Source organism: Octodon degus, unplaced genomic scaffold (genome assembly GCF_000260255.1).
Source record: "Octodon degus isolate 3935 unplaced genomic scaffold, OctDeg1.0 scaffold00027, whole genome shotgun sequence".
In the NCBI taxonomy this organism is placed as follows: Eukaryota; Metazoa; Chordata; class Mammalia; order Rodentia; family Octodontidae; genus Octodon; species Octodon degus.
The window spans coordinates 2,900,738-2,913,823 of record NW_004524603.1 but is presented as its reverse complement, the minus strand read 5'-3'; the positions used below and the strand labels follow the sequence as shown (position 1 = coordinate 2,913,823).

Sequence of the window (13,086 nt, the reverse complement as noted above, 5' to 3'; positions counted from 1 at the left end):
AAAAGCTACAACTCTTGTTGCATAGGTCCTGCTTTACCTTGGTCTTAACCATCCAGCAGAAAAGTATAAAAATGAAATATAAGAAGTAAAGCCATGCTGTTATGTTGAGCTGTAGGGGACTCAGGTCAACAACTTCTGACATTGCCAGTCAAGAGGAAGACCCAATACTATTACGGACTACTGGACTATTTTGGAATATTTTGCTGAGTTTACACACCTATAATATTCAAATAATGGAACTTAATAGCAAAAAGAGGATGCAGAAGAATGTCCATTTTGTATCTATGTATTCAAATGGCTAGGATTGATATACAGTTCCACTCTATTAATGAATAGAGGGATTTGTTCTAATGGTGTTTGTAAGTACGATATCATGTCTGCATCTTGTACAGCAATTAAGCACTAGGAAAAATGTATACAATGTGTTAATTATTGAAACTGTCCTACCAGTTTGGCTTGAAACTGCCTCATTGCTATTTGTTTCTCAATAAATTTATGGAAAAAAAATAAAACAGTTTGGGAATTGAATCAGGGCCTTCACACCGAGTCGCATCCCTGGCCCATTTTCTATCTTTTACTTTGAGGCAGGATCCCCTTGAGTGGCTAAGTAGCCCAAGCGAGTCAAACCTCACCTGAGTTTATCATTCTTTATAGCTGAGTAATACTCCATTGTGTAAAAATACCACATCTTTTTCAACCATTCCTCAGGTGACAGGCATCTTGGTTGTTTCCAAGATTTGGCTGTCACAAATTGTGCTGCTGTAAACATAAGCACACATATATCCCTGTGATATGATGTTTTCAGATCCTCCGGGAAAATTCCCAGTAGAGGAATAGCTGGATTAAATGGGATTTCCAGTCCAACTTTTCTAAGGAGTCTCCACACTGACTTCCACAAGGTTGCGCCAGTCTACATCCCACCAGCAGTGGAGAAGGCTTCCTTTCCCCACAGCCGCTCCAGCGTTTGTCGTGCCTCCACATGCAGGATGCTGAATTTGTTTCCCCAGTGTACCTTGGCGCTGTATTTCTACATTGAAGAAGACTTGAAATGCATAGGTCTGTTTCTGGCTCTGTTCCGTTATTCTGGATTATGTGGCATATCTTGGCTAATATCTGCGTCTGTCAAAGTAAAATAGTAGAAAAACGACTCTGCCCACATTAGTTTCCTTTAAATGTCTTAGTTACAAATTCTTGGCTCTTCTATGTACGCTTTAAAGACCATTTCTCAGGATTTGTAAAAGTTGTGCTGGATTTTGGTTTGGGTGCTATTGAGCTTGTAAATGGCATTGGAAATAAAACGCATCCATTTTCAAAAAAAAAAGCCTATACCAATTGAGCTATCAATTAAATGCAATGATATAATAAAGACATATTTGAATCTAAAACAAAACAAGAAAACCTCACCCGACGCACGTCCCCGCCCCCAGCTGAGCCTGCTGCTGGCCCGCCGGAGCCCCTGCGACCCCCGAGCCGGCGGAGCCTCGCGCGGCCGAGCTCCATCACGTAAACCACTGGGAAAGAAAACACGCGCAATTTTTATTTTTTAATCTTTACAGCGTCTTGTCTGCCTGGTGCCTGAACGTGCGCCCCGCAGGTGCCCTGAGATCCCGCACACACCGCTCAGGGCCTCCCATCCCGCAGCGCCCTGCCCGCCTTGCTGTCCCTGTCCAGCGCCGCTCGTGGAGAGCCGCAGGTCACCCCGCGGACCGGCTGTGCAGAGCTCCTCCGCCCGCCCTGCCCTCCCTGGCGCCCGCCCTGACCTTCCTGGCGCCCGCTCTTGCAAATCAGGGTCATCTTATTTTTTCCTTCCTTTTTAATAAAAAGAGAATTACAGAAAAATAGAAAGGATGGAATAGCAAGCCCCTGTTTTACCAGTGTGGTGATAGCGTGTGGGCACGAGTGCCAGTGGGCTTCATTGTGCTGCCTGCTTTATTTAGGAGGAGGAGGAGGAGGAGGAGGAGGAGGATTTTGGGACAGGGTCTCACTCCGTAGATCCAGCTAGTAGTGATCCGCCTGTTTTCAGCCTCCCAAGAGCTGGGATTACAGGCCGCCACGCCCAGTCTCAATGCCGTCTCAGCGCGACCTGGCGGCGGGGTTGTCACAGCATGCCAGGGACCGACCCGGGTGCTGTCTGCCTAAGAAGGTGCTTTAATCTGCTGAGCTATTTGGTCAGCCTTTGCCTCATTATTTTTTAATATGAAAGCATTTTAGTATAATTTAGGGCCGGCGAGATAGCTCAGAGGTCTAAGCGCCTGCTTGGCAAGTGTGGGAACTGGGGTTCAATCCTCAGCACCACATGCCACCCGCAGGGCTTGCTGAGCAGGCCCCAGAGACTAGGTGTGGTTGTGCACGCCTATAATCCCAGGGCTGGGGAAGCTGAAAACAGGAGGATGAGCCCTGTACCAAATACATTTTTTTAATCCAATATAAATTGTTACACATTAAGGTCTGACTTATTTCACTAATGAATATGGTCTATAAAAGCCTTGAGTTTATCTTTCTTTATAGTTAATACTCCCTTGTATAAAAATACAAATTTTTATCCATTCCTTGGTTGGTGAGCGTCATAATATAAGAACCTAACATAGGAACCTAAAAGATAAATAAACTGTGAAAAGTAGAATAGATGGGAAGGAACAACGGGGATGAGAGACAGGAGAGAAGAGAGGAGGAGGAAGAGAGGAAGAAATGCACACATAGCTTAGACAATTCTACTGCTGATTTCTACTGGTCTGTTGAGAGCCACAGTTAGTACTTGACTTTTTTCTTTTTCATTTTTTGGACCAATGTTGCATGCTTCCGTCTGGTTACCTGAACAGCTAATTTGAAGACACCCGTGAGCAGTGTAACTAACAGCCACTGTTGAAGTCCTATCATTTTGTTCAGTGAAGTTCTGATCATTTCTAGTGGGTTTTTTATTACTATTTTTTATGCTTCTTAAAAAATAAAAAGAACAATAAACTACATTATTTTCCTTCATCTCTGAACACTAAAGCATACATCTCTAAAGCCTGTCCTCCCATAGGTCTATAGGAACATTATCATGGCTACCAAAAACTCTAACCTCAAATACCGAATTGCTGGGCTATATTACCATTTCCTCACTCATTCTCAAAATATTATAGTTCTACAGCCAGTTAAAAACTCCTATTATACTCAGTCCTGTCTCTTAAGTTCCTATTAATGGAAGCAACTCCTTGCCACCCCAGTTGTTTCAGGAGGCCAGGCCAGCCACGTTGTGGAGTGTCCCTTGTTCCCTGGGCCATGGTGGAGAAGACAGCAGACAGCTGTGGACAGGCAGGTCTTCCACGCCCTTTACTACATCACTCGCTAGTCAGCTGGTAGTTTGTACTCTTGGGGGCCAGCCAGATAGCTCAGCAGATTAAAACACCTGCTTCGGCAGAGCACAGCGGCTGGCGTTCAATCCCGGGCCTGCTGTGCCAGCCCCACCTCCGGGGTGGGTTGAGACAGTATTTGAGACTGGGTGTGGTGGTGCATGCCTGTAATCCCAGCGCTCGGGAGGCTCTAAACAGGAGGACTCGAGTCCAATCTGTGTAGTGAGACCTGTACACTGTAGACCCTATCCTTAATTCATAAAAATTTAAAATGTACTCTCATTTGATTTTCCAGTATTCTTTTGAATGTAAGCTGAATCTAACATACATAAAAGACAACAAAATTCCAAAGACTGCCAAGCCTCTCCCGAGACCGGGAAGCCTTCCGGATGGCAGGTCCTATTGTAAAAGTATACAGATTTCACAGTGCGGCTCTGCACAAGATGAGCCTGATCGTCAGAACACACGGGTTTGAAACTTGGACTGCATAACACGATATACATCAGGAAGTGAGAAGGAACAAATTGTGCATACAGGGATCCTTGCTCGCCTGACAGCACGCACCTCCACAGGAGCGCTGACGGCCAAGAGGCGGGGGGGGGGGGGGGACCTAGGCCCAGAGTGAAACCCTGCCCGCCAAGAGCACTGTGGCCAGTAAAGCTGTCCTTCCAAACTGAGAGAAAGCATAGCTGCAAAAGTATAATAAATTAAGTGGGAAAGTGGAAAACTTCATTAGTAGCTTAAAGTGAACAGAAGAGCTAGTGTGCATTCATTCCCAGACGAACAAACGCAGGGAGTTTATCGCGACCAGATCTGCCCTACAAGAAATGAAAGAGAGAGGAGGACTCTTCAAACTGAAAGAAAAACACATGCTAATGCATAAGAAGAAGGAATCAAGAAGTATCAGACTCACTTCGAGGGACAACGACATTGACAGTCACAATGCACTTCGTAATAAACATGGCTTACAAAACATTACATTCCACATTCAGGAGTGAAGACTTAAAATCCTAGTGTAAATAGTATAATATTAACATCTTACATATTTTGATTGATATAAGATTAATATGTTAAGTGATAGGCAATATAAAAGACGTGTAAGGGCTGAGGAGATGGCTCAGTGGAATAAGCGCTTCCGTGGCAAGCGCAAGGGCCTGAGTTCAATCCCCGGTTCCGCAAAAAAAATAAATAAAAGACATGTAAAATGGAACAAAAATTTCAATTGCGGGAAGCAATAAATTGCAAGTGTAGAAATTTTTAAAGAAACAAGGGCTGGGGAGATGGCTCAGCAGAGTAAGTGCTTCCCTGGAAAGTGCAAGGGCCCAAGTTCAATCGCCAGTTCCACCAAAAAAAAAAAAAAAAAAAAAGAAAGAAAAGAAAAAGAAAAGAAAGATAGACATTTTTAAAGAAACAGTATACAGTACAAATGAAAGCTTCAACTAAGAAAAGGCATTTTCAACACATAAAACTGCTAAAAATTTCATTTAGGATGTTTAAAAATCCCTAAACATCAGCAAGATTAAATAGAATCTAACACAAAAAAAAATAGGCAAACAAGTAAGCCAGGAATTTCACAAAATAAATTAAAATGGCAAATAAGTGCGTAAGACTGAAAGTCAACTAACGTCATCATTGGGTACCGCACGCGGGTACTAGTAAGAACAAAAACAACACCACAAGCAAATGGCTACCTGAATCTAGAGAGCAGAAAAGACTTACAAGAGGAATGACGGCACTCAACGAATCAGTGGCTCTGCAGGAAAATTTAGGCTGAATCTGACAGATAAAGAACAACAAAATTCCAAAGAATGACATCCTTTCCAAGACGGAGAAGCCCTCCAGGTAGCAAGCCAGTTCATAAAAGCTGATTTCAGTGTGGACTCAACATCACTCATGATCAGATGACATAAATGTAAATTGGAAAGGCAGTGTTCTTCAGCCACTTTATTGGAATAAATTTAGAAAGATAACATGAATGCTTTTGCAGAGGACGTGAATTCTAGAAACCTTGTGTGCCCCTGAAGCCAGTGAGGCCACCATAGCTGTGGGTGTGCATGCCACCTGGGACCTGGCCCTGCCAGTCCTGCACACGCCTGTGAGAAAAGCACTTGTACGTTTCACTTAATATGATATGAGAAAACGTTCATGGCAGAAGCCTTTATAGCAATAACAACAGCACTAGTGACGACCAACATCACGGCCACATCCACACCCTGGAGCCGTGTGTCTCTGTGCACAGGATAATCTTGGGCACATCGCAGGGACTGCTGAGCGATGCAGGTCATGAAGCTGCAGTCCAGACGGAGCTGGGGCCGAGGTGTAGCTCAGCGGTTCAGCAGTTGCCCAGTGTGTATAAGGCTCGGGGCTCCATCCCTGCACCACACACACACACACACACACACACACACACACACACACACAGCAAGTAAAACTAAATAACACATTATTCAAGGATACGTAATGAAAATCAGGATAATAACTTTGGAAGGGAAGCCCACAGGATGGATGAAAAGACAAAACAGAAACCTTGTGTTCTGTTGCTTACGCTGTTTCATCAGTTTTGCTCCCTGACAGAAACACATTCCTTGGGCATCAAATATTATAAAACTGTTTTTAATCATCATGGTATTCTGGGGTGACACATATGGTGAAGGATATCTTCAAGCCAAATGTAGGACTTCTCAGGGGAACTGGTGGTAGGAAATCCTCATTCACTTACAAGGACTCGGTTTTTTGAAACTGACTTAGTGTAAAAGCCGGTGAGCAAATGGAGATGGAGTGATGATGGAACTAATTCACAGGCTTCCTTCTCGGCAGCTTTCCTCCGGAACTTACAAACCACCTTCCAGGGCTTTCCCAAAAACAGGCTTTATAATTTGGAGCATAAAGTTCATGCCACCAAAATGGCTAAACACTTTGGTTGTTTGCAAAGTGGGAATAAATGAAAACCTGACATGCCTTCTCAGCACAAGAAGGATCGCTGAGCATATGAACAGCAGCCGCTTCCTCCGAATGTCTCTCTCTAACTTTAGTGCTAAACGTTCACACATAATCGACATTAATGCACAAAATGGATTAACCTAGAACTGTGCAAATGACTGAAATTTCCCACTGTGAGTGAGCTCCACCTTTCCCCGTACAACCCAGGCATACTTGGAGGACAATAACTGTGCTTTGAATGAATCCAGGCTGTAGCAGCTCTTTCAACTATCACCAATTTAGAGTGAAACAACTTTTCCACCCAAATGCCTCCTTTTCTTGGAAAGATGTGTTTTTTGTTATCTCTGTAACAGGCCTGCCTTCCCTCTGACAACCCCACTTCCAAAAAGTATACCCTTTCATTTTCATACTACTGAGAATATGACTTATTAATTTTCTAAGGGGAGAACTGGAACCTCGATTGCTAATATACAAAAGACCAGGGTCACTAACCGCATGGTGGATAGAGTATTGCACACCCTCCAAGGGTAGCCAGAAGTCCATGTGGACAAATGAGAGCTGGCACTGTGGGTTTAGGAGAGGCCTCTGGCTGGGGGGCTGCAGGCACCCCCACCCATGTCACATGCAGGACTCGAGTCCCTTCCCTCCCAGCCCCTTCACCTAACATAGCAGGTCACTTCCTCACAGGCTCTGAGCGTCTTCCCATGTGTCTCACCCGAGAAATGCCCACACTATCCCAAGGGTTGTGCGTGTCCAGGCCCTGCCTTCGGTCAGGTGTGGAGCAGTGAGCGTGGCTCAGAAGCAGCCGTGAGACTATGGGATGTGGGGTTGGACTCTCCATCTTTAGAGGAACCTTGGAGAAAAAGCCAAAGATCTTCTTTTGAGAACCTTCCAAGACATCCTGCGTACGTGTCCACCAAAAGCCAAGCTGAGTTGCTGATAGCCCCGTCTTCTTTTTTCCTCTCTTATAGATAAAGAATTCATCTACAGAGAACGGAACGGATCTGTGATACTGCGGGACGTCGAGACCAATTTTTCTGAAGTGCTAATAGAAGGCAAAAAAATTGTAAGTACTCTCTTTAATGACCAGGATAATTTCAGATTTTTTTTTTCTCCTGCAAGTCAATAAAGCAGAAAATGACTTGAGGTTTCGACTTTTAGTACAGACAAGGACGAGCAATAAACTTGTAATGCTATGAGCCGAGCTACCGAAGATGATGTGAAACTGAAACCACACTAATCTAATAAGATGAAAGCGCTGTTTCTTTCTGCGTACGGGAATTTCTCTGCAGGTGTCGGGAACAAGCGTTGCATATCATGTATAATTGAAAGATGAAGTCCTCAGGCTTTGCACATTTACAGAACAGTTCCAATAACGCCTTCAGAGTACTCAGAACTTTCTCAATCTTATTTCAAAATGAAAAAAAAAATCTCCTATGCACAGAGAGTATTAATTTAGACACTGTGACTGTGCCCAAATATATTAAGTGATGTTGATGTTTTAAAAGAAGAACAGAGTCAAGCTGATATCAGTACTTGATCATCTGGGAAAACTTATTTACTCTAGGATTTCAATGACATTAAGACTGTGGGCTCATGTATAAAGATATTAAAAGCACTGATAGAAGTTCTATACCGAAAACCAATTTAAAGAGAATTAACTTTCTGTGTTTGCAATATGTTCATGAACAGTATTAGGAGAAAAAGAAATGTCCAACCCTCAGGAGGTGATCATTTTGTTGTCTGACACACTCGGGAACTCAGAGGAAGAAACTAAATCCAGGTTAAAAAAAGAAAGAAAAAGGAACCGGAGCAGACTGGGAATTGTGAGTGAGAACAACCGTGAAACAGCCCTGCCATGACTCACAGAGAAAGCTTCGCCTCTGTGTTCTGGGATTAGGCTCAGGAAGAAGACCTCAACTCCCTGCTATCACGCACAAGGGTGCTGAGTGCTGTTGGAGTCGGCACGGGTCTCTAAGGGCCGGGCCAGGGCCTCTGTCCTTGCGAAGGAAGGACTTGGTCTTTGGGCCATCCCATCTGCAGACCCATAAAAAGCTTGCTCTTCCTGTCCTTCCTAAAGGACATATAACTCGCTGGCTGCTACTTTTATTTCCTTTCCTTTTGCTATAAAGATGCCTTTTCTTTAAGGGTCGGTACTGAGGCTTAGTACTACATAGACCCTGTCCTGTGAGGAGCCTGCTAGTACTAGCTAGGAAGGCCTCAGTCAGTAGCACACACCCAATGCCCGCTTCATTGAATTAAAACACATTCTGTTAATTAAGAGCTGGAGAGACCTACGTGGCTGCCTAAAGCTCACCAGTGACAGAATTGCTCCAGGAGAATCTGGTTCAACCGACTTAAAAATACGAAAGCTGCAGAGGTGGTGTTTTTACTGTCACTAGAGAGGAGACAGCGATCTGTCCATTGCTGCCGACGGTATGTTCTGGTCCAAATGTTCTGTGTCTCCCGAGAGGACAGGGTGTAGTCAAGCAGGGTCTGGACACAGCAGTACTGAGTGATGGAGCCCAGAATACCGGCAGCCTGCTCCTAAAATCCATAGTTTGTTGCTGATCATATATGTTAATTGAAGTTGCTTCAGCCAAATAATAAGGAGACTTAAAAGACCACCACAGCAAAATCCTTGCCTCACACGTTGGCTGGCTTCTACCAGATCTGTTTTCACACTAAATTAGCATGTATGTACTTATTTTATGAGCCTTTATTTTGTACCCAATAGGTACAACCCGATCGATTCATAATCCTTCCCTCAAAAACTGTACTGAAAGGCTCCTAGCAACAGACTTGAAAAGCAGAGTAGATGGCATTCGGCCTGCTTATAGTTCAGCGTTCAAAAGCTTGGCGTCTGGCTTCCCCTGAGCCAGTCAGCAGCTCCACTCCAAGTTAAAGCTCGTTTCTCCGCACGCCTAGAATCCGGGTCTTCTGCGAGATCCATACCAGGAGATCCGGGCACCTGTGGTGAGCAGGTGTGAGGAGGGGGCAGCTGTGCAGGAGCAGCCAGGGTGTGCAGCACACCTGCCGCTGCAGGGGACCGCAGAGACAGGGAGCAGAGCGTGGCCTCCCCACTTCCGTTCTCTCACCTTAGGGTGACAGCAGGTGGCCTCTTCTCATTTGAATGACAGGAACCTGGGGCTTGCTTAAATGATGAAAGACAGCGTAAGCCCTGGCAAGGCCAACTGGGACTCTCGGGCAGATCTAGGACACAGCCTAAAACAAATAGAAATGGAAAAGAAGCCTGCATTCTACCGTCGGCAACCATACTACGCTCACGGAGGCCACACGTGTGGCCAGCCTACGGGGCTCCGCTCAGCCTCTCCCGGCCCCCGGGCCCTGCAGGGTGAACCTTTCTAGGAGGGCCGGATCATGCGTATGCAAAGATGCGAAGACAGCCTGGGCCCTTGCAGGGTTGCAGGCAGTGCGAAGGCGGACTTGGGGCCCAGGGCTGCGCTGACGCCGTGTGTTGCGCCTCACTGTCCCCAAACAGTGAGTCTCACAAGTTTGGACTCACTTGGCCCTCACTGTGCCTCTGGGAGGGAGAAGTCGCAAAGTGTCTGCGCTCTTCACGCGCTCCACGAGTTCACGGCACGTCCATCTCCAGCACTCTGATGAGAGTATCACGTCCATGCCTGAAAGCATGATTTGATTTTATTTTTGAAGATGAGCTATATTCAGAACTTCATTTAATAGCCTAACGTCGAGGAAGCCCAGACTCCCCCTCGGCAGGCTCAGTGTTGGGTCTACTGAAGTGAGCTGACAGGAGACCCATCAGCAGGAGCGAAGGCCACAGCCTCATGGGACACGTGTGTGTACACGAAAGCCACACAGTATGAAACTCACGGAAAAGCCAGATGGCTGCAGCTTCGGTGTCCTCTCCAGGGGAAGCAAACGGAGGGGCGAGGCAACCCACAGGAGGAGTGAGAGATTTTTCTTAGGGGAAGACAGTGCCAAGTCGCTCTGGCCCAGTAACGGGGAACCCTTCAGAGCATTCAGTGACAGGAACAGCCCCCCACAGCACGTGTGCCACGGCTCCTGGCCGTGGACATGGGCTTTGGTTCTCAGTCCCCTAAGCCTCCTTGGCTGAGGCCATTCTGCTGAGAAGATCTGACCGCAGTCGGCTCCTCCTCAGCAGAGCTGCCCTGAGGTGGAGGATGTCAAGGAATGCCTCTGCTTGCATTGCCGGCTCCTGGGGGCAGAGGCCAAAGTCCAGAGCAGCAGATTTGGGGGATTCCACCTCTGATTCCAACAAGAACATATTCCATGACATAATAATTCTTTTTTTAAAAAAAACATTTATCAAAATGCCCTAGTCCATTTTCCATTTCAAAGAGTTTTCGAAACACTCTTAGATTTCTTCAGAGTGAAGAAAAAGAGTTTGGTGGCCTGGGTCACTGGCACGTGGCATCCAGGGCCATGTCTGGGGCTGTATGGCTGCCATGGGGCTGGAAAGCAAAGGTCTGCCTTTGCCTTGGGCCCCCACATGGTCGCTGCTCCAAGTATTTCATGGATAAATAGTAAAAATCAACAAAGTGACAGCACTAAGTGGCTTTCTGGAAGCATCCTGCGGCAGCAGGGGCTCACAGGGCCACAACACTAGAGCCACAACACCAAGGCCACAACACCAGGGCCACAACGCCAGGGCCACAACCACAGGCCTGGGCTCTTCTCCCCAGTGGAATCAGACTGCTTTGCAGCCACCATCCAGGGGCAACCCAAGCTCTACGGTCACCAGCCCTGCTTCCCGGGGTGTGAAAGGATCAATGAGAGGTTACAGGTCCCAGGTGGGAGATCAAGCCTACACCATGCGTGGATTCCAGATGTTATGCTAGACAGGGGACAGGTGGCGCTTGGCAGGGTAAGCAGCGCCAATCAGGAAGACCCAGGAGAGGACCAAGTCTTTGGGAGCTGAATACTGTCCAGGCAGCAGTAGCAGATAGCAACATCTGGACAGCCCTGAGTGTCCAGACAGCAGCAACAGAGAGCAGACAGCAGGATCTGGGCAGTCCTCAGTGGTCAGGAAGCCAGAGAAGGTGGCAGAATCTCCTCCCCAGTGGAGGCTGGGTCTGGGCTGCCCTCAGAGTCAGGCAGAGCTACAAAAAGCTGCTAATGAGAGCAACAGGCGCTTGCAGGTTTCTAAACCAAAACTTTCACGTGAAGTATGTTTGACGTCCCAGGAATTCTAGACATCGCATTTCAGGCTTATTTTTAAACAATTTACCCGTCAAACTTATTTTCATTCTTCTAGTAAGACTTTTGTCAACAAACTCATAAGTTGTAAGAAAGCCTTTGTTATACTGCATAATGTTTTGCATGAAAAAAAAAAAATGAGCCATTGCAAAGATAGGCCATGGTCCAAACTGGGTCTTGGCGCTGCTGGCCAAAGGTTAGCTTGTTCCTGAAAGCTCTCATGAATCTTTGCTGAAGAGAAAACTGACCTCCTCCTTCCCTCCTGCCTCCTTTCCAGAAGTATACCTAAAATCAGCGTGATGCATTTTTCCGAATTCAATTAAATCGATTTCATGGAGGCTGTAATTCTTAGGGAAACTTAAGACCATATTTCCAACTTTTCTAAAACATACTAGAGCAGGGCTTCTCAAAGGCTGAAGTAAAGGCTTAGCCTTTGCCTCAAAGTTAGACACTTACAGCTTTGACATTCTTTGGAGATTATGCCAATATCTGAACTCTTCTTTTGAGAGAAAACTCGGAGTATCCAGACAGAACTCTGGCTTAGCCTCTGCCTACAGCGCCGCTGAACTTGCAGGGCCATTTCCAAATGAATCCCGTGTCAGTCTGCGTGTCCGTCGCCCTGTATACGCCCTCTGTGCTGATTGTTCCGCTAGGGACGGAAGCAAGAATCCAGCCTGATGCCGTCTCACTGCGCCGCTAAATCGTGCCAGGTGTTTAGAAAGCAACTTGCCAATGCCTTTCAAGGACAATGAAAATGGCCTTGCATTTTGAGACGGCCCAGAGAATTTGTCACAAGCAAATAATCTAAAAAGTTTGATGTTGCAGTGTTGCTTGTGATAGGAAAATAGCAAATCGGGGAGTGTGAAGTGAGTAAACAAATACGTATGAATCAAGATGCAGCCACTAAAATAATAACTATGAAAGCTCCGGAGATATGAAAGGTATTTATGGTGCTCTGTTCAGCAAGCAGGGAGCACAGAGCCCTTCCACCAGCCACCGCAGGCGTCACCTGTGCCTGCTGACCAGGCTGGGGATGAGAGGCCTACGAGGTGGTGAAATCGCACATACTGCTTTCTAATGTGACAACTGCCCTAATTACTGCTTCAGTGCTGTGTGCTCAATAGTAAAATCACACTCTTACAGATGTAGACCTGTGTTCCAGAGAGCTAGGTTTATTCCAGTGATGAGCAGGTAAGAACAATAGAGCATTCCTGAAAAGATTACATTTAATACATATTTGTATTACTAAAAACGTATCTATCATCTAGTTTATGTATCTAGTTTAAAAATATAGAAAATGTACCTATAGAAAAAAATCTGTTCTGCTTAGGCCAGGTTTTTCTTGCTTTTTATATCTTGTTTTAATTACCAATTTACTTGTGATAATTACTTACTTTAATTGCTAGATTAAAATTTAAATAAAAGCAGTTTTGTTTTGGTAATTTATATTAGCCCTTGATTTTATATAATCATCTCACATACAATTCGAATTTTTATCTGAGGGTCTGAGTATTAATTCATTCAGACTCCTCCCAGAGAGGGGCACTGCCGGGCACCCGCTCTGACCTCACTCCTACCTCACCCTGACCTCACCGCTGACCTCACTCCT

General features: G+C 45.7%; 1 protein-coding gene across 3 annotated transcripts in view; it reads left to right on the top strand.

Moving 5' to 3' along the window:
- Window positions 1–13,086, top strand: part of Dpp6 (dipeptidyl peptidase like 6) — an 840,304-nt gene that overhangs the window by 608,909 nt on the left and 218,309 nt on the right. For all 3 annotated transcript variants that reach the window (XM_023712908.1, XM_004628971.2, XM_023712909.1), the window contains exon 4: window positions 7,247–7,341. In XM_023712908.1, the coding sequence (XP_023568676.1) occupies window positions 7,247–7,341 (95 nt within the window). The remainder of the gene's footprint in view (window positions 1–7,246; window positions 7,342–13,086) is intronic.